Source organism: Pollicipes pollicipes, unplaced genomic scaffold (assembly GCF_011947565.3).
Source record: "Pollicipes pollicipes isolate AB1234 unplaced genomic scaffold, Ppol_2.1 Scaffold_4295;HRSCAF=5057_pilon_pilon_pilon, whole genome shotgun sequence".
Classification (NCBI taxonomy): Eukaryota; Metazoa; Arthropoda; class Thecostraca; order Pollicipedomorpha; family Pollicipedidae; genus Pollicipes; species Pollicipes pollicipes.
In genome coordinates, this window is record NW_023596461.1 from 3,108,154 (window position 1) to 3,129,699 (window position 21,546).

Genomic DNA, 21,546 nt, shown 5'->3' on the forward strand with positions numbered 1-21,546 from the left:
GGTGTCCATTCTGGCAACAGACAAATGCAAATAATAATAAAGTGATGAAAATACCTCAATGGTGTGATTTCAGGCATTCCTGGGTCAGCTCCTTTCTTGAAGCCTGGAACAGACACATGGTAAAAGCTTTAGTTTCCTGCTGGTTACCAACTGTTTTTTTCTTGGCTTGACTCCAAAATTTCAGTGGACAAGGGCACCAAGAAGGGCATGATTTGGCTCTCAACATGACCTTCCAAGCCTTGCATTGTCATCTCCATTCCTTCCTTTTTGCATGTACATGATTACTACATCAGCAATACTGTTCCCACCAAAAATAAGGAAATACAATTTTCCTGTTTTCATGTTACAAGCCAGCAGTACAAACTGTTGTCATTTACAATCACCAGTTTGCCAATGAGCCAGGACTTGTACACATATGTGCCACTGGGGTTTTAAAACACACTCAGCTTCAGCTGCCGAGGCTATGTGGCGTTGCCTGCCTCTCGCCCTGGCTGGAAGGGTGGGCTCTGCAGGGAAACCCAGCACTTCTGATTTCCCAGACATGCAGTGGTTAATGCAGGGGCATTAGCCACTACACAATGCCCATCAGGGATTGTTTTCTTCACATCATATGCCCATCAGTCTTCACAGCAAAAAGATCCTTCCCTCCCAGGCAGAACACCTCCTAGCGGACTGCAATGCCAAAAATACACATTACAAAGAGCTTGTCCCACAGAGGTGACTTCCAGCAACCATTTCAGGGAATACATGCCATAAATGAGGGCAAAAAATTCAGTATATCACTGCCTATTTCAGTGCATAGGGAGCTGATGTGCCAAGGAATTATTATGTTGTGAAGGTAATTATAGGCAAACTTAGTATGAAACATCCAAAAACATTTTCGCAACATATAATTTGAAAATTCAGCACAATTTGACTTGGCCTGGGTCCATTGGTACCTGTGAGCATGAGGTTCAGCACACCTTCTAAATGGGTGTCCAGTGCAGTAGACTGATTTTTTTGCAGACTGGCCAGATGGTACTATCAAGCAGTTATAGTGGACCTCCACTCAAAGCACTGGTCTGGTAATGGGAGGTGTGTGCTTTGTGTCCCACAAAACCCCACAAAAATTATTTTGTTGTTTACTCATGAGAAACCAGACCACCATACAGCATAACACTTCAGTGTTTCAACCCATCTGATCCATCATGAAGTATCTCCATCACATGCTCTGGCTGTGCTGTCCACACCAGTCAGGGCCATTTTAAAAGCAAATTATTTAGAATGTATACCTTTCTTTAAAGGACATACTACAATGCTGGGATGCCAAAAATGACCCTTGCACAAAACTGAAAACAAAGCTGAAAGGCACATCATAAACCTATATGATGTTGAACATCTGGAGTGCAAAAATACATATTACACTCAACATGTCCCACATATCAGCAGCACCATAGATGCATTTTAATGCATAAATACCTAAATCTAAGCACACAGAACTCCATGCATAGTCACCAGCAATTTCAGCACAATGAGAGCCAAAATTTTACCCAAAAATGATGTGGTTAAGATCATTTTTTGTCTAAAATACCCAAAACATATTTTCCAAGCAGAAACAATGAGAATTTCCTATCATTAGACCCAGACTGAGTTTGAAGCATGTGGGTGAAAGGTTCAGTACACCAATGGTACCCCCACATCTGGCACAGGGATTGACTTTTTGCAGGCTGGCTGTAGATTAGATTTGCTGAAAACAAACAAGCATAGAACACATGATACATAAGAGCTGTCAATAAATTACCTAAAACATAGAGGGAAGGAGGGTTTTGATGGACCATAACAGAAGTGTCACAATGGAGGGAGAGGGCAGGGGTAGATTCTAGACCATGCTATGCTGCACTCACATCTGGTTTTAAAACATGGCAAAATTAAGAAAACAATATCTTTTTGTCAGATTCTTATAGATTCCTCTCACGACAAGAAACTTATCTTTCTTTGTTTCTCATTTTTAGCACATTTAAGGGGGGGGGGGGGTAAACACTTAACTTTTTATAATTATATGCTCAATAGAGTAGCCAGAGGAGACAGTGGACCACCCAGCATGAAAAACTAACAAAAATTCAGACCATAAATTTAGGCAGCATGTCAAAAATCCCTCAAGCAGAGGTGCCACAGAAATCAAAATGTCTTCATCAAGCCCTCAAGACCATATACTGAAACAAAATACCTTCAATCTATTCATGAATGGGAGATGATATTAGGAAGAGGCCTAAATAGCGAGCCCAATACCACCGATAGAAATGTCATATTTTACCAAACTCTATAATTTCAAAACACTGATCTTGGGATGGCTTGATATGGCCTGTTATCAATTCTGAACCATACAACTACCTTCCGTATAGGCCACACGTACGAACCCAGACGGAAAAGGACGAACCCACCTAGATAAAGAACCGTTGGGACAAACCCCCAGTGGAAAATAGTCTTCCCGATGTTGAGAACTATGCTAAGTCTGTCCTTCGCTTCTGAGCTCAATTTGATCATGATTAGGTATCAGTGGAAACTCCAAAATGTCCTGCGTAACTGACACGAGCCCACGCTACTCAGCGTTTGCAAACGGAGCCCGCTGCTATTGAAATTGCTGCGCCACTTTCCCTCAGAGAGAACCGTGATGCCAGGGAACGTAGGCTTGGAGGTCATGATTTTGTAGTCTTTATTTTGATGAATGTAAAGAAGCGGACAAAGTACGCAGCCTTGTGAACTGGTTTGAGATTGCTTTGCATACGTGGCGTGACGACGAGATACCTTTCGGATCGTGTCTCGCAGTCTGCACTGGTCAATGATCATGCAGGTTTAGACGTCTTTAGTCGCAATGCGGATGACAATCATTCATGTCATCTGTTTCTCAGGCATACTTCACTACCAGACCAGGAACCGATCGCTTTACGTCAGCAATTAACAACAATGACACTTCATTGGCTGGTAACTCTAACATTTTCCTTTCATCGGCCTGTCAACCCACGCATGCTTTTCTTAGCTACATCGCTAAGGTAAAACAGGCTGCCATAATAAGGCTTGTGGTCTGAAAAATTGAACAAATGTTAATATTATTTGATAACAAACAAGACGCAGCGATGCAGGCTGGCGTTGGAATATATATCAAACTCCATCTGTTTTAATCCCGGATATGGTTAGGAGACGTAAAATAAACACATTTCAAGATTAATTTCATTGAGACGATGGCTTAAAGGGTTTATAATGACTGTTGAAAACCCAGAGCGTGACATCTCCATGATAAATGTCCCCAGGCGTTCTCATGATGACGTCACTATTTAATTGCCAGATCTACTCCTGATTCCACCCTGACTCCCTCCGTCTGGTGTTTGGCGTAACGTTAGTGTTCTTTTGCCCTGTACCAGTAGCCTCGTCTCTGTTTTAGGGCCTTGGCCTTGTCGGTTGCAAGGCGTCTGGGCATGGGCGACTGCGAACAGTAGTGACTGGCCTGGTCGGTTTCCCGGGGCACGTGCACAGATAGGATAAGTGGCGAAGATCGTCGGATAAGATAAGGAAATCTCTACGACCCGCCAAAGACTGCCGGAGTGCCCGACCTGCGGTGATTGTGCCGGCCCGCTGGGGTGTCAGCTGCTGGCAACGTAGGTTGTAGGCTAGGGTTGAATAATGGCAGACCTAAAGATTGAGAGATAAAATGAGTTGATCCCTTTATTGTGAAATGCTCGACCTTAGCTTCCTGACTCCAGTGGTTCCTGGTTCCAGTGGCTGTGTGTCAGATGCCAATCAGCAACAAATTTATCTGCCACTGAATGCTTACAGTGTCCTGCATGCATGTGTAAACATAAGCCTTGCTTTCATGTGCTGAACTCAGGCTGGGCCAAATTTTATTGAATTTCCAAAACATTTTGCTTGAAAAGCATTTTCAGAATATGCATGCCTGAAGTACCTGAAACATCAAAAAGCTATCTTCCTTTTTATGAAGCACCTGTCAATGCAAAAAGTATTAATTAGGGGGCTCATATTGCTAGTTTCAGGGGGCAGCTTATTCCATCAATCTACTCGTGGTTGCAGCAAAATGTCATAATCTGTTCCTGCTGTGGCTGAAGTCCATCTCGTGTGCATGCTGTCATATTGTGCTTTTATTAAATTAAGGAATTAATGTTAGATCACTGTGTTGTTGATGGTGCAGTGATTTAAATTTTCAGTTTTGCCCATTTTCTACTGTGTTTTCTATATCACAATGGCCTTTTATTTTTTGTACTTTGAAAAAGCCAAGTGCACACATGAGCTGGCATGAAATGTCTGGCTTGTGCAGGCTAGGTATCAAAACCTGGCATTTTGCAGTCTCACACTGTACTTTGTGGCTGGATGACAAGATATCTCTCTGATGCCCTTGCCGCAGATTGAAGGCAGAGGAACAAATGTAGAGAGAAATTAAGATAAGATAAGATAAAATAACAGAGCCAGGAATGGCACCAATTTGGCCCCATTTTCTCCAGATTTTAGAAATTTCACATTCAGTGTGTTTTATCAACTAGGGCAGGCAAGTCACCCATGTCCCCTGCAGCTGCCCCCACTCTGTGATGTGATGTGATGTGTCTAATGCGTATCTGATCATGGAAGCTCATGCCTGATGATCATCTACTACAGGATGTTGAGCAACAGGGTCAAGGTGTATGTCAGGAGAAGGGAGGTGTTGCAGACCGTCTCTATAGCCTTTAGCCTCCCTCTTTAGGAGAATGTCAGAGAGTGGTAAGGTGCAGATCTGCTCTGCATCACCAGCCCTCCTTCTACAGGAGGATGTCAGATGAGGGCGAGGTGCAGGTCCGTCCGGCACCCAGGGATGGGGAGCCAGAGCGGGACGTGGAACTGACCGGCTGCGGTGGCTCGCTCTGCTGCGACCCGCACCGTAACGTCCACCGTTTCGTCGTGTTGCCTATCATCTGCTTCATCTCTTTCGGTGAGGATAGCATGCTTATCATAATGCATAATATGGTTTTGGGTATATGACATATTAGGATGAATGATGCATGCCAGTCAGGCTGTTATCCAATGTCCAATGGACTGAAGCACATGCCTCAGCGCATAGAAGCAAGGTAAGTTATGTTGTGAAAAAAACACGGTATGTGTCTATTGCAGAACCCAACATGTGTTAAAGGAGGCTGGTGTTAGAACGCAAAAAGAGAAAGTTAATGCTGCCATGTGACTTACACCTTCCTATCTATTTATGTGGGTGGCTTGAATTCAGAGCATTGCTAAATGAGGCTTTTTCATTTTGTCTCCAGCATTTTTACCTGACAGCTGTGATGAGTTTATGTGCCACACAGTCATGCTGCCTGGGGCAATGGTTAGTCCTTTTTGGCCAGTTGCCATCTGACATTCCCATGTCTGTTGGATCAAATCAGGTCACATGGGTGGCTTTTATTGCAGGAACTTGCTTAATATCAGTTTATAGGTGTGGTCTGTTGTGATGCTTTTTGTGTCATGAGAACTCCTGTACAAACTTATGCTAGCTTCATCTAGAAAGTGCTTTCACTACACATATTCATTCAGACCGGATGATATCTTCTAAAGCCCACCACATGCAGATTAGCACCCAAGGTCAGCCACGGATAGCGATAGGCACGATTTGAAGCTGGCCATCAGTTCCGTTCTTCATTTGTTTGGTATTTTGCTTGCTTGGTCTTCAGTCCTGCGCGGTTCCATCTAAGGCTTTCGTAAAAAGAGCGCAAACGATGGCCCACTGATATTCTGGGATGCTGTCTGCGCTCCCCCCCCCCCCCCCTTCCCCTGCACGGTCTGGCTGACCCGGCCGCCTCGGCAGGGTCGTATTTCTGCTACGACGGTCCGGGTGCGCTGCAGGATGACCTGAAGCGCGACATGGGCGTCAACACGTCACAGTACTCCAACCTGTATGCCTGGTACTCCTGGCCCAACGTGGTGCTCTCCATGGTCGGCGGATTTCTCATCGATAGGTAAGCTCTAACACGTAGTGCTCTCCTTGGTCGGCGGATTTCTCATCGATAGGTAAGCTCTAACACGTAGTGCTCTCGACGGTCGGTGGATTTCTCATGGATAGGTAAGCTTTAACACGTGGGCTTCCTTAGAAGCATTGACATTGGTGATGGGGGAACGGGGTTGCTGTGAACTGCTCCGTTGTTTGCGAACCACGTGGCAACGTGCCGGGCTCCGCACTTAACACGCGCTCGGGTGGCCGGTGGAATACCCCTCGCTCGGGTAGGGGGTCAGTTTGACCTCCTGAGATCTCAAAACTTAGAGAGGTAGAGACGTCTTCGGGTTGCATTGATTTTTGCATTTGAATTGGCGTCAAGGATTGCGCTCGGTGGTATGCTGTGAAAAACAAAACGTTTACCCGGGTCGTTTCAGGTCAGTGACCTCTTCTGACTTCTAAGAAGTCCATGCAAAATGTATAATATAGGTTCCTGGTCTTATTAAGTTCGAAAAGAGCAGCAGAAACTACCCCATACAGCAAGCTTTGCGACAAAAAACGTGTTGCTTTTGATGCTGGTCTAATCGTGATCCTGACCCTGGTCAGTGGAATTCTTAACTAAATTGTTTATGTTGTCTAGTAAGCAGTGGTAAAGACATATGGCTTCGTGTTACACTCCGCTATTGTATCAGATCAAACAATTCTGTAGAAATTGTCCACGGTGAATCCATGGCGTAACTGACCTGCCGTGGTTCAGGGACCTTACAAGCTGCATTTATACTTTTGTGCCAAAAGATCCATTATTTAATTGTCTACAGCTATCAAAATTTGGTGCGGGTACGCCGCGCCGTTTAGAATCATTCGTAAGAAAATCTGCGTTGGAATGGGGGGGGGGGGGGGGGGGAGGAGGGTCGAATTGAACCCCGCACCGGAGAGCGTGTTAAGTGGAGCGGTACATACTTGAATTGGATTTTGAGCTGAAATAGCCATTTGCGGTTCACGCAGGGCGGGGCTGTGAACTGGACTGAAGGTCTGGCTTTCGTGACCGTGATTTCCTCATTAAGTGGATGTCAGTTAGCTCTCAGACAGTGCTGAGCAAGGTGCGTAAGAAACTCACGAATAGATGTGGGAGGATGGCACGAGAAAGGGACAAAACATCAGCACATAATGACATTTGGCTAAGCAAACACCGCCAGCCCGTGGTGCCATCTCCCGAGGCTTTGAAGTACTGCAGGCGGGAAGCAGTTTCGCATGGCTAGTTTGGCAGTATCTCTCCATCATACAAACGTTCCATGCCGCGATCAAACAAAGACGTATTGAGGAGCATATTAGCAAAACAAGAGAAACAAATTTGGTTGGCTGGAATAGTCCTTTCCGCTCAAAAGTAAACCGATAATATCATAAATGAGTTTATTTCATGATATTTGATGTTTATTTCAGTATCTTCAAACCTATCGATCGGGTACATGATGGTTGAACGACACCACAAAATGTTGAAATGTGACTTAAATGCCCACCAAAATGTCGTGGCGTGTTCCTCGACCGGGCGCCGCTGCGCGCCTGGCCTCCGCCAAGCCAAGATTTTCACGTTCTTGAAATGAGACGTGAAACAACTCTGAACTCATACTGCCGAAAAGCGGGGAGCTGAATGCCTTTCTTGCTTATATCTCAGCATCTCTCTCGTACGTGAACAGTGACATGACAGTGAAACGCTGCCCCTGTTTTAGGCTACCATGACAGATATTTTCTGTTTGGTACGTGGGATAGCATCACGCTCTAATAATTGCCTACGTGTTGGCGCCGCCTGAACGGTCGTCTTTCTGGACCCAGACCATCTCGATTTTATTGCTATCACCCCTGGGGCCCTTGCATTCTTCCTTTGGTGGCAATCCCCGCCCCGTGTTTTTACTTATGTGCATCTGGGTAAAGCATATTTGCTCCAGAGTGGCGCAAGACGTGCGATTTTCTACCTGACGTAGTTATTTACGCGACACTTTTCGATCCGGTTGGAAGTGGTCACGTGACTAAGTATATAAAGTGGCATAGCTTAGACATAGAATAACACATAGTGGCATAGACATGGAATGACACATGTAATGGCTAGACATATAATAACACAAGGCATGCATAGATGGTATATAGCAGTAATCTAATTGATTAATAGTAATTCCATTAATTGATAATCATTGAATTAATAAATGGCCATTCAATACTCAGTACTACTGCAATTTACGAATAGTTCCCATTACATATGCACGGACAATACACAGTTTCCTCACTGGTGGTTCAGATACCAATCGTACTGAAAACAGCCGTGAACAGCGCAATAAGTAAGCGAGCTGTGGTCATGCAAACAGTGGAAACAGGTCTCCTTGCAGTGCAGGAGTTGTTCACTAATTTTGGAACTGCAGAATACAATTTTTTCATCACGACGGACGTTGCATTTTTCTATCCCGCTGTTCCGTGCGTCTTTTCTGTCCAAACTCAAAAGCACGCAGGGCTATCACTATTCGCACTTATTCTCACTTTTCAATGACAATGAGAGTTGTCTTGAGCTGCGGGAAGTCTATGTGAATTGAGGTATTGTCTTTTACCAAGTTTACATGAGCCCCATTACGTCGAATGTACCGCCCATTCGGAAGGTGATCACGTTAGTGCATCATTTAATCGCCTGCCCTCCTTCAGTGTATTCGAAGGGAGCAGAATCAAAGTGATCATGCGATCAAGCATAGAGTTTAGGACGCCAAACGCGTCAGCCCCGTCGTCGTGTGAAATGACAACCAATCAGGGACGCCAATGGAGTTCACACAACCAATCAGGAACGCCAACGGAGTTCACAGCTGAAGGGCGGGCGAGGGGCGGTTGTGGATCCAAATGCTGCGTGAGGCATGGATCGCCATTGCGCTTACGTTTAATTGACGGTACATTTCAAGTTGCGGCTTCATGTAAGCTAGGTATTTGGGTTAGTTTCAAAGTTGTCATTGAGCCGCTGGTATGGCCGGAGCTCATCGGCCACTGACCCAAAGCTGACCGTGAAGTGCAGCTTGCGCTGGCGCCGCGACTAATCCGCCGAAAGTTGAAACCTGAGCTTATGTGATCGAAGTCCACATTGCGTTGTGCTACTCAGTGTTTTTACTTATCTTTTTTGTCGTTCGGTCGGTGACACGGATGTACCTTCGGGTAAAGTGTTCAGCGATCAGAAACTTCGGGCGTTCATTATAAAAGGCTAGCTGTGGTTAGCTGTGCGGACGGCACATTCGCTATGGCACCCGACAAATATTTCGCACGATTTCCTTATTAACCTAGTTCACGCGAGCCCTCTGACCGCAGAATCACCATCGAACCGGAGCGAGGTCGCGCTGACTGCACCTTGTAATGGCATCCGCCCCCTCAGTGGGTTCAAATGTATCAGAATTGCGCGGTCCTTGTAAGAAGCGGCTGGAGGGTAGCGGGCCGACAGCGGCTGGCCATTGAAGGCAATGTTTCACATCTGAAGATATTGAAGCAAGCATTAGATATGATGAGACAAGGCCACTTGTAACTTTTGGTATGCTTTTTAAGTGGAAAATGCTGCTCTAGACAGGTCAGTTCTGTGCTTAGGAAGTATGCTCCACAAAGCGTCATGGTTTGGTTACGGCATCGTACCTTGCACAACATTGATTGAGAGCCAACTGACTGCCGCTATATCTGGAAATCATGCTCACGAACGCCAGATATGAACACCTCGACAATTGTTATTATTATTATTTTTGGGTCTGATCGCCGCATGGCTTATGTAAGTGCAGGATTTGAATGACATTATTATGACGTCACGAATACCGGTGATTGAAATGCTTTCCCCGACGTACCTTTTCCCATTTTCGCGGACGCATAGCTCAGAAACTAAATGGGCTTGGGTCTTCAGAAGGCCAGGACTTCGAACATCACGGAAAGTTCTTCAGTATGGCTATTTTAGTTCAAAACCTTCTATAACTGCGGGACGCCCTCTTTAATATTTGGCCTGAGGCCACGGAGGCACTGCCCAAACCAACCGGCCTGTCTGAACAGCAGTTTGATCGCATTTGTGAAGTCAATTCACATCCGTGCCTGCTTCTGGTGCCCATATAAGCTTGGTGATTGATAGACCGCGTGTCGCACACCGCTTTCTTATCCTTTGCAGTGTTTGCAGGTGCGGCCCCCGTTACGCCACGTGGTCTGGAGGCGCCGCCGCCGCCTCCGCGTCGCCTCCGTGTCTATACGTGCACGCACATGGTTTGTCGGCCTGCCGCAGGGTGTTCGGCATCCGGCTGTGGCGCCATCATATTCGCCGGCTTCGTGTGCGTTGGCCAGGTGATCTTCGCCTCCGGAGGCATCCTGGACCTGTTCTGGCTCATGGTGGTCGGCCGCTTCGTGTTCGGGTGAGCTGGTGATCTGTGGAGACAGACGCCTCTCGGCACAACGCCGCATTGAAGTTGAGCGCATCTTGAACCCAAACGTCCTTGTACGCAGATGCGGCGTGCACAGTCTATTGCCTCGGCCTGTCAGTGACGGACCGAAGCGATAAAATATCAGTGCAGATAAGTCAAGAACAAAAGTGGTCTTGAAACCTTAAAACAACAGAATTTATCAGTGCAAATAGGAGTGCGAAAGCTCATCGTGCAGAGGTTCGTTTATGGCAAAAGTGCGTCGAGAAACAAATGTTTGTCCGTGTTCAAGTTCGTTTAAGTCAAAAGTACATCTAGGCCAAATTGAATTCATGACAAAAAAACGCATGCGTGTTTGATGGGGTCAGATTTAGTAAATGCGCCTAATTAAAGCTAAAGCTTTGTTGCGTGCTACAGGACTCAAAGTTTGTGCAGAAATAGTATTCAGAACCCATTTTGCCAATGGGTTTGATGGTAGATATAACTGAGTCGATTCCAATTCTGAAAGTAAGAATATATCACTGGAATTATTGACGGGAACGAATACAGGAAGTGATGTCTGAAATGGGATGAAGAATTGCCCCATATTGATAAAATCAGCTGTCGAAGCTGGGCTTGGATATGTCTTTAGCTGGAATCTGGTGGTATATACTCAAACCGAAAATAGATGTCCCCAGATAACGAGCGAACACGATTCTTCGCTCCAGTCCAAACTCCGCATGTAATTCCACGAATTCCTCCAGACGAAGCGGAATGTTCTCTAATGAACTTTTGGTCACGCGAACTGTTCCACGACAAACTACCCGCCCTGCCAACTTTTCTCCAAACATCTGTTCCATGTTTGCCGGATACAAAATTCGGAGATGCGAGTTTTTGTCCTCACGAACATCTGCGTTAGGAACTTTAACTTGACGAACCCGTGTCCGATGAGAGGAAGTTCTGCCAAATGAACTTTTGTCCCTGTGTAGAAATTTTCGTCCAAGACGAACATCTGTCCTACACGAACTTTTGCCGCGGATAAACTTTTATGGACGAACTTTCCGAGATGTACATACCTTTGCCATAGACGAACCTTTTTCTGACGAACCCTTGAGCGTGCGAACTGTTCGCCGACAACAACCGCCCTACGAACCTTTGCCTGAAGAGCTTTGCCCGGAGGCCAGGACATGCTCTGGATTAGATGAATCGTCTTCTGGCTGGTGCATGTGAGTCGTTTTTGGTCCCGGTGAGTCGTGTCCTGATCCCAGTGAGTCTGTATTGGTCCCGGGTGAGTCGTGTCCTGATCCCATTGGGTCTGTATTGGTCCCGGTGAGTCGTGTCCTAATCCCAGTGAGTCTATTGGCCCCGCAGGGTCGTGCCCTGATCCCAGTGAGTCTGTATTGGTCCCGGTGAGTCGTGTCCTGATCCCAGTGAGTCTGTATTGGTCCCGGTGAGTCGTGTCCTGATCCCAGTGAGTCTGTATTGGTTCCGTTGAGTCGTGCCCTGATCCCAGTGAGTCTGTATTGGCCCCGGTACGTCGTGTCCTGATCCCAGTGAGTCTGTATTGGCCCCGGTGGGTCGTGTTCTGGTCCCAGTGAGTCATCTGCTGACCGCCCCCCCCCCCTCCCCCGTGCACCGCAGCATCGGCGGTGAGAGCTTATGCGTGGCCGTCAACACGTACTCCGTGCAGTGGTACAAGGGCAAGGAGCTGAACATGGTGCTGGGCCTGTCACTGTCGGTGGCGCGCGCCGGTTCCACCGTCAACTTCAACGTCATGAAGCCGCTCTACGACGCCGTCTCCGAATCCTACTCGGGCTATAAGGCCACCGGCGTCACACTGATGATTGGTGAGAAACGAAACACTTCCGACGAGCGGCAGGTGTTGGCGAGACCTGAGCACGGGCATGACGAGTTAATGGCGGCTTCGCGTTGAGCTTAGCTTTGAGAAAATTCCACTTGCGAACCAGGCTTCCGTACCTGAACATGGCTGTGGTCCCCTCCTGCAGTTTGTCGTGGTGTGAGTCGAAGCCGGCGGCGTGGCAGGCGCTACCGGGTGTACTGAAGACAGCGTGCCGCCCCCTCTGTGCTGGCTGACACCGGCCGCTGGTGACCCCCGTGTACTGAGACAGCATGCCGCCCCTGCTGTGCTGGCTGACCCTGGCTCTGTGGTGCGCTGCGCAGCCGGCTTGGCCACCATCCTGTCGCTGGTGCTGGCCGTCATCATGTGGTTCCTGGACAAGCGGGCTCAGGTGATCTTGCGCCGGGACGAGGGCAAAACGGGCGAGGAGGTACACATCACCGACGTCAAGGATTTCCCCGTCAGCTTCTGGATGCTCACCGCCATCTGCGTCTTCTATTACGCAGCCATCTTCCCCTTCGTATCGTTTGGACAGTAAGTCATGCGACCTGTGGCGAAAGCTCTTGGAATTTGGTTAATTTGGTTGCCTGTTTTATACCGTTTTCTGTGTTGTTTTTTTACAGTATTGTCTAAGTTGTATGCTTAATGTTATCACTTGTCTCATTACTTTTGCAATAAACGTGAAAATATTTAAGTTGAGGATCATTTGACCTCGTTTTCCTCGTGATTATACTAAGAGGGAAGCATCTGCGTTAAATTAAACGTTATATTTCTACTACTGATCTTCCTCAATCATGAAAATCCTGGGTATCCACCTCCTCAACCACGCCTAGATAAGGTATTAACAAAACTTAAGCGAGCTGCCGTTACATAAGTAAGCTGTTGTGTAAGCTGTTGTGTGCAGAAAAGCGGACTGAAGTATACAATGCACCTTGTTCAAGTACAACCTAATCATTCTGCTTTCAGCATGGCCAGTTACAAACGTTCAAAAGCGTTTTAGTCCGAAAAAGTTAAATTTCTTAGTGGCAGAGAAGTTTTTTGACCGAACTGACGCAGCCCTGAGTGACACGCACTTTCGCTTGTCGTGGCGAGCCGCCTCACATCGACCCTGACCCTTAGTCCCTGACCGATGACCCGTGACCTCTGATGACCTCTGACCCAGGACTCTGACCGAGGAACTCTGACCTCTAACTCATGACCCCTAACCTCTGACCCATGACATCTCACCCCCGACCTCTGGCCCCTTGACCCCTGTGTCTTGACCCCTGTGTCTTGGCCCGTGACATATAATCCCTGGCCCCAGACCTCTGACAAATGACCTCTGATCTCGGGTCCCTGACCCCTGACCCCTGACGCTGGCCTGGCTGACCCCCCTCAGGGTGTTCTTCATCCGCAAGTTCGAGATGACACCGGCCGAGGCCAACTCCTGCACGGGAATCATCTACATCATCTCGCTGGTGGCATCGCCCTTCATCGGGCTGTCCATCGACTTGGCCGGCAGGAACATCCTTTGGGTGATGGTCTCGGTGTTGATGACGGTCGGCTGTCACGCGCTGATGGCCTTCAGCTTCATCAACCCCTGGGTGGCCATGGTGAGTCGGCCCGCTGAAAAACCGCGCGCCGAGGCTTAACGCTCCGGACGCGCCGCAGCGATGGGTCGTTAATCCGCCCACGCTTATTGATCGATGCATGTTGTCTGATTGTTGCTGGCGGAGAAGCCGGGCGGAGCAGGCAGTGTCGTGCGCTGTTGCCCAGTACGCGGGCGGCGGACGAGTCGGTGATGAGAGGGTGCGTCCGGCGGCGTGCTGTGGCCGCCCGGTGACGTCACAGCCGACCCGGCTGACCCCGGCCGGTGCCCGGCAGTCGATCCTGGGCATCGCCTTCTCCATGCTGGCCTCCGCTCTCTGGCCAATGGTGGCGCTGGTTATCCCGGAGCGGCAGTGCGGCACCGCCTACGGCATGTGAGTAGCGCAGCTGGTCGGGGGCTGGACCGCGGCTGGCTGGCCCAGGCCGGAGCTGGACCGCGGCGGGCTGACCCGATCCAGGGCTGGTCCGGAGCTGGGTGACCCAGGCCGGGGCTGGACCGCGGCGGGCTGACCCGGTCCGGGGCTGGTCCGGAGCTGGCTGGCCCAGGCCGGAGCTGGACCGCGGCGGGCTGACCCGGTCCGGGGCTGGTCTAGGGCTGGCTGGTCCAGGCCGGGGCTGGACCGCGGCGGGCTGACCCGGTCCGGGGCTGGTCCAGGGCTGGCTGACCCAGGCTGGGGCCGGACCGCAGCGGGCTGACCCGGTCCGGGGCTGGTCCAGGGCTGGTCCGGAGCTGGCTGGCCCAGGCCGGGGCTGGACCGCGGCGGGCTGACCCGGTCCGGGGCTGGTCCGGAGCTGGCTGGCCCAGGCCGGAGCTGGACCGCGGCGGGGCTGACCCGGTCCGGGGCTGGTCCAGGGCTGGCTGGTCCAGGCCGGGGGCTGGACCGCGGCGGGCTGACCCGGTCCGGGGCTGGTCCAGGGCTGGCTGACCCAGGCTGGGGCCGGACCGCAGCGGGCTGACCCGGTCCGGGGCTGGTCCAGGGCTGGTCCGGAGCTGGCTGGCCCAGGCCGGGGCTGGACCGCGGCGGGCTGACCCGGTCCGGGGCTGGTCCGGAGCTGGCTGGCCCAGGCCGGAGCTGGACCGCGGCGGGCTGACCCGGTCCGGGGCTGGTCCAGGGCTGGCTGGTCCAGGCCGGGGCTGGACCGCGGCGGGCTGACCCGGTCCGGGGCTGGTCCAGGGCTGGCTGACCCAGGCTGGGGCCGGACCGCAGTGGGCTGACCCGGTCCGGGGCTGGTCCAGGGCTGGTCCGGAGCTGACTGGCCCAGGCCGGGGCTGGACCGCGGCGGGCTGACCCGGTCCAGGGCTGGTCCGGAGCTGGGTGACCCAGGCCGGAGCTGGACCGCGGCGGGCTGACCCAGTCCGGGGCTGGTCTGGAGCTGGGTGACCCAGACCGGGGCTGGACCGCAGCGGGCTGACCCGGTCCGGGGCTGGTCCAGGGCTGGCTGGCCCAGGCCGGGGCTGGGCTGGACCGCGATGGCCTGACCCAGACCGGACACCAGCCGTCATAAGCCAGGTCGCCGACAGCCACCCGTCATATGAAGCTAGACTGTCATTGATAACGTAGCAGAGCTTCGGCCGTTTCCATCAAAGCACGCCTCTTCACCCTAAACGGCAGGCACCATGCCCCCAGAGCCTTAGCGTGGGTATACGGTCGGCTAAGTGGGCGTGCCCGCGCTGTTTTGCTCCTCGCTATCACCGCGTCTGACTGACTGTGTCTGTGTGGTGCGGCAGTATGCAGTCGGTGCAGAACCTGGGCCTTGCACTGGTCAACATGCTGGGTGGCACGATCGTGGACCACAGTGGGCTACCTTGTCTTGGAGGTGTTCTTCCTCGCGTGTCTCTGCGGTGAGTAGCGGCCGGGTGGTCGGCGGCGGCAGCGAGGGGAGGGGGATTTCGTGCTCGAACCATCCCATAGGGCTGTATGCTAACGCACCACCCCTCCGCCAGCTGAAATGTCGTGCTTGTATTTGTATTTGTATTCGTCGCGAGGCTGAGTGATAGTGGTTTCTATTCATTATTGGCATCAATCATCGCTGCTGACTGCCAGCACATTTTGAATCAGTGCGCTGCCGACAGTCTTGCTGTTCTTTCTTAAGACGTCGTTAGTGTATTCGACACCGGTCTGATTCGGCGCGGCTGGACGCGGTTCCCCTGCGCCGGTGTGTCGCCCTCGCTGGGGGTGGGGCAGGGGTGCGTGGTGCGCCAGCGCCTGTTTGACCCGTGACCTGACGCTGCTGGCCGGCGGGCGCAGTCTGCATGGTGGCTAGTATCGTCATCTGGGTCATGGACGACATTAAGCACGACGGCTACCTGAACGGCAGCCGGAAACTCAAACAGCAGATCGAGGAGCGGTGTCGCCAACGTAAGCCGACCCGGGCCTGTGTTCGTCCCGGGCGGGGTCCGCTTGGGCTGTGTACGTCCCGGTGGTCTGCGGGGTTTGTACGTCCCGGCATCTGTCCGGGCTCGTCGCCCCGCCCCGCACCTGCGCTCCAGCGCGCGCTGTCCAGGCGGGACACAGCCAAACGCGCGGCCTTCCAGCAGTTGATTAGCCGAGAGGCGCCTCGCTCAGCGCCTGAGCTGGCGGCCCGCATTGCCAGCACTGGAGCGCAGGTCGGGACGGGGGCGGGTCGGTCAGTCGGGCCGTCGCCGGCGTCTCGGTGCCACCGTTGTACGCGGGTCCCTCTGTCCGCGCAGCCACGATGATGGCGGCCATCGTGATCCTGGTGCACGACGCGGCCCATGGCGGCTCGCTCAACATGACGCCCGGCGAGCGGCGTCGCTTCGAGGCCTGCTCCAAACGGTCAGTCGCCGTGCAGCAGCGCGCGCCGGTCGGAGCGCGCTGACCGCCGGAACGCCGCCCCCCAGCACTACTCCACTGGTCCCACACGGCTGGGAGAGAGGGAACGGCCCCGGTGGTAATCATGCCAACAGCCATTCGTCTCGAGAGTGTCAGTGTGACGGCAACTCTGCCAAAGAGTTCGGGAGTGGTTTGGTGGCGTATCTGAAAAGTCGAGTGGGGTAACTGCGGCTGTGGGGTTGGCTACTGGAGTGCGGGCTGGAGGGAGTTCGGTGGAGTGTCCAGTGCAGCGGCCATTCGGAGGGTCGGTGGTGAGTGCGGAGAGGCCCGTGCTCGCCACCCGCCCCGCTGACCTGGGATGGAGCGGGCCGCGGTGGCCAGCGGCCGTATCGACGGTGGTCAGCGGCCGTATCGGGGCTATCGAGCGGCGCACGGGACCGGGCTGAGATACGGACGGGGTCGGCCCGCGCCCCGATGTCGCCGGCACTGCAGAGGGCGCCCCCGGCCGGCACCTGTCCCGATGATCCGTGACGTCCGCCAGCAGTACCCTGTGATCGTGTCGGCATCAGGCGATGCTGTACTGTTGATCAGCCAGTGTCCTGAACACGGCTTCAATGCCAATATTTTCTCCCCTGCTTGTCGTCAGGCAGATGAAAAACGGCTCAGAGGGAGGGGGGGGGGGGGGGCTATATATCAACAGAGACATTATTTGCATATCCAGTGCGCCTGGAGCAGTGCAGACCATATGCAGTGCATTGCCAGCTCAAGTCGGTTCATCATCCGCACCGCACGCTTACAGAAAGTTTCACACACCTGCATATTACGGTCGCATATCATACATGTCTACATGTCGCATGTGTACATATCATGAGTGTTCATATCGTATCGGCATATATGTAGCACCTGTACATACATGCGTACATATCGTGAATGTACTTATCGTAGCAGCGATGTGCGAAGCGTATCGCATAGTGTAAAACCCATGCGCTCATCGACAGGTAAACAGGTGGGCTCCGTGTGTCTTTCAGGCTGCCATCGAGGTATCTGTGCTTTTGTTATGTCGTGGACGCTGGCAGTGTCAGCGAATGTTTCGGTATGTGCGTCCGGTCCGGGGCACTGTGCTGGAGGCGTCCGAACCGCTCTGTGGGTCGCTGGTGTCACGTGGCGGCCGCTTCCAGTGCGCTGATCGCGGCGGACGACCGGGAGCCTCTGCTTGATGAGGAGGAGGATGGCGAGGCGTCGCCGGACGTGGCAGACACCAGGTGGGTGGGCTGGCCATTCTTTCACGTGCTCACTGGTCGCCGACAAACGGCTGCTGGGCAGCCTGTGTCCTCCGCGGAATCGTCATCTCGTTCTGACTCATCTGAATTTCACCTGATGAAATTTTCCAGGTGCAGTATCGTCTCGTGTTTGTGGCCGATTTCGCAGAGTGAATTACGCTGTTCCGGATTATCTTTTCTTCTTACTCGTGTTTGTGTAAAGTGTATATATGTATATATATATATATATATATATATATATATATATATATATATATATATATATATATATATTCCGGAGCATAGCAATCAGTGCCTTGAGCCGAGTCCCTACTGCATTCCGACTGATGATGTGGCGTTAACTGGGAGCGGTGTCACCGCCGCCAGACGAGCATGTGGAGCCGCGGTGTGTGCCATCCGTGTGCGGTGCGGTGTGTGCGGTGCGGTGTGTGCCATCCGACCCTGACCTGCCGTCCGGCTGCGGCAGGGGAGGCGGCCGAGGCCAAGGCGGCAGCTGAGTCGGCCGAGAAGCACGGCTTCGACAACAAGGCGGGCCGAGTGGGGCGACGAGGACACCGAGATGTAGCTGACGGTGCCGCGCCCGGTGGCGGCGCGGGCCGCGTGCCCCGGGCCTGCGACGCGGTCGGAGCCCGAGCGGGCGCGGCGGCCCGGCGGCGGCCTCCCGCTGCCGCGGCCTTGGCGAGCGTCACCCCGTCAGCTCGGCGCTCACCAGACGTCCACCCGTCTCCGGTGCCGTTGGAAACATGGCGCCAACGCCAAATTGGTTCACCAATTCGAGCTTGCTCGGAGTGGGAGTCGCTGACCATGTACTCGGTGGCCAGTAGGTTGATTGATTCGTTTGGATGCATATGCTCGGAAAACGTCCAGCCTTCAGCTCACTCACCTCTGGGATATGTTATGACAGACGGACTGCGCGTAATATTCTCATCGATGAGGTCTTGATGAAAACTCTTTAAAACTCTTTTAGATCTGGTACGATGCAAGCTTCACTACGAGGTACGGTGTATTGGTACATCACATTGGTACATCGGGTACGAGGCATGCATATTCAAGTAATTTTGGGAGAATTTGAATAGTGATGGCCGAGCTGCAGATGGCCATGGGCAGTTGGATAGGCTTGGCAATTGAGGTACCCGGTGCAAAGATATGCTCAATATCCCACATCTCATGCGAACAAGAGTAATGGTGATCACGTACTTTGAACGGGCATTGTAACATGGCACTTGTCAAGTAGCGCGTCGTGCGCGTCGGTAATTCAAGGCGCTTATTTTACCTTTGACAAAAGCATATGTTGTGAACTCATATTGCTATGCAAGTATGTAACCGCACTAAAATTAGCTGGTCTCTAAAGAATCGAACGAAATACGACTTACGCCCGACAGCTAGCTCTTAACCCCGGCTGGGCCTGGGATTTTCAGACATTGGTCAAAAGGCACAGCCCAGTTTCAGAGCACATAAACGCATATCACAAAGCCAGTACCGCGGCACGTGGCGACCGCCCAATGGAAGCGCGTTGCCACTGGCTGGAGACTACGCAGTCATGCATCACGCCAACCGTGGACAGTGGTCGGTAGGCGGACGTAAGTTCAGAGGCTAACAAATATTTGTCATATTTTGATCAAACTGCTGTTTTAATTGTTTCTGTTGACTTCTAGCTGAAAAAAGGAATAGTGTAACTTCAAGAGGATAACTTGGATTAACAACCACAGCAATATTCTGCCCTGAGTTTGCCGGTATCGCGGTTTGATCTCTTAAAATGGTAAAGACCAGAAGAAGGCAGATACTAGTTTCAGTCAGCTGAAATGCCAACCCCGGCAGCACACCACACAGTAACAGTAACATATCCATATTCTGGGTGCAGTGTCGGGAGGCCCCGTTACGCGATTTATTTGGAAAAATGTGCGCTTTATGAGCTGAAGTCGCGCGCTGTTCATTTTAAGTGTCGCTGCTCTGCTGCGAATAGTGGGACGTCAACATCTAGAGGCACGCTCGAACATATGGGCATTTAAAAGGATATGGAAATTCTTCTGGCGAGTTATCTCGTGCAGCGAGCGCGTGCGCAGTCTAACACAGAAATGGTCATGCAGTGGAGCTCGAATACTTCCTCCGTATATTGTGTGGTATGTGGTCTCACATTCAGACCATCTTGATTTTGTACGGGCGTTTCATCTGCAACCATACACTTTGAAAAGTTGAAAGTATCCTGCTATGTGTCACATTCTCAACACAAACTATTTGCCACGTAAATTTGCAACCAGGTCCCCAAAAACGTCCTGTGCACGGTGCTCTTAAGAAAAGGCTGTCTCGTACATTGGTGTGCGGTTTCCCCAGGTGCGCAACATGCTAGGTGCGCAACATGCGTGCGCTGATTATTAGCTAGTTTATACATCGCACTGTGCGGGAGAGAACAAGAGACTCTTACGTGTGCAATGCGTATTATTTAATCTCATGCCATTTGTGTATATTGCTATGACGGAAGTGTTCTCTAGTGAGTGATGCTTGCGCATTGGTTTGCTCGAACACTCGTATTCGGTAATTATGATATCTGCCACCTGAATCCCAGCGAGACGCTTTTAAAGACCACATGAGCTTTAAAACGTGTGGGTCCGGTGTGCCGTCGCAGCGGTGGCCGAGGCGACGGCCAGTGACGGGCTCGTGGGCCAGGATATCGCGGACCTGTCGCGTGGGTAGGCCAGCCGACTTGACGCACATCTGGCTGCCTCCGAGGCGTGCGCGGTTATAGTTGAATGACATTGAACTTGTGCCGCTGCCGCGACCGTTGTCATGCTGTATGCGCTATTACCTCGAACGGATCAGGATCGTGTGTGTAGTAAGAGGGTCATGTTTAAACAGCTGTGATTGGGGCGGTCACGATATTCCATGAGCTTCCATCAGCGAATGCGTAATAAAGTATTCAACTTGTGATGTATCGCCACGCCATAATCTGACGTTCCAACATGTATTACCCCATGACGGTGAAGAGTAAGCTGCGCCATGTGATTATAGGCTTGTATTTAACAGGACTGTTCACGGAAGGGGCCTGCATGGGGTTTGTACAATGGTTGTAGCTGTACGCTCGACATGTGCGTCCCCCCCCTCCTTGTCGTCTATCAGAAATTCATCTGGGCCGCCGAATTAGGGGACGTCCATTCCACGACCTGTGAGTATTTTTGGCTGGTGGATTTGTTGTCCGGGTCAGCGTTGGTGCCCAAGTGGTACGTCTGAGTGTGGCATGGACAGAACATGTAACCCCATCCATTTACCCAGGAAAACACGCCTTCTGTCATTGTTCAGTCTTTTGGCAGCGATCTTGGTGCAGGATATTGGAGGTCAGAAAGGTGTCTGGATACATGGATCAAACATCGCGGCACGAAAAATACACATCATACACTATCCTCGAGTTTAGAGAGATTGTATCCGCTATGTCGCCTCCTGCGTCACGTAATGCAGACTCGTACTGACGCGATAGAGCCGTCCGTGCATTACGTTGCGCATTTTTGCCATCTTCAACCTTTTCGCCACCCGGGTTACGCACTGATTACGCTGGACGGCCCCGTAGTGTTGCTGTCCCAAGCGTATCGTCCCAAAAAGGAACGTTTGTCCTTCCCCCCCCCCCCCGGCCCCTAACTGGGGCCGGGGCTGCGGAGCGAACCACGGGCGTGTTCCTGCCGTGAGCACAACCATACGGCTGTGAGGTTGTGAG

The 21,546-nt window shown here is 51.7% G+C and overlaps 1 protein-coding gene across 1 annotated transcript; it reads left to right on the forward strand.

The window, feature by feature from the left end:
• Positions 1–3,402: 3,402 nt before the first annotated feature.
• Positions 3,403–18,375, forward strand: LOC119096894 (major facilitator superfamily domain-containing protein 1-like). The gene is given in 14 exon segments (XM_037219886.1): positions 3,403–3,632; positions 4,788–4,951; positions 5,816–5,966; positions 10,212–10,230; positions 10,232–10,338; positions 11,965–12,170; positions 12,505–12,715; positions 13,560–13,773; positions 14,045–14,142; positions 15,498–15,561; positions 15,563–15,611; positions 16,461–16,566; positions 17,742–17,825; positions 18,310–18,375. Coding segments are annotated over 13 exon segments (1,500 nt in total). The 5' UTR covers positions 3,403–3,632; positions 4,788–4,791; the 3' UTR covers positions 18,341–18,375.
• The last annotated feature ends 3,171 nt before the right edge of the window (positions 18,376–21,546 follow it).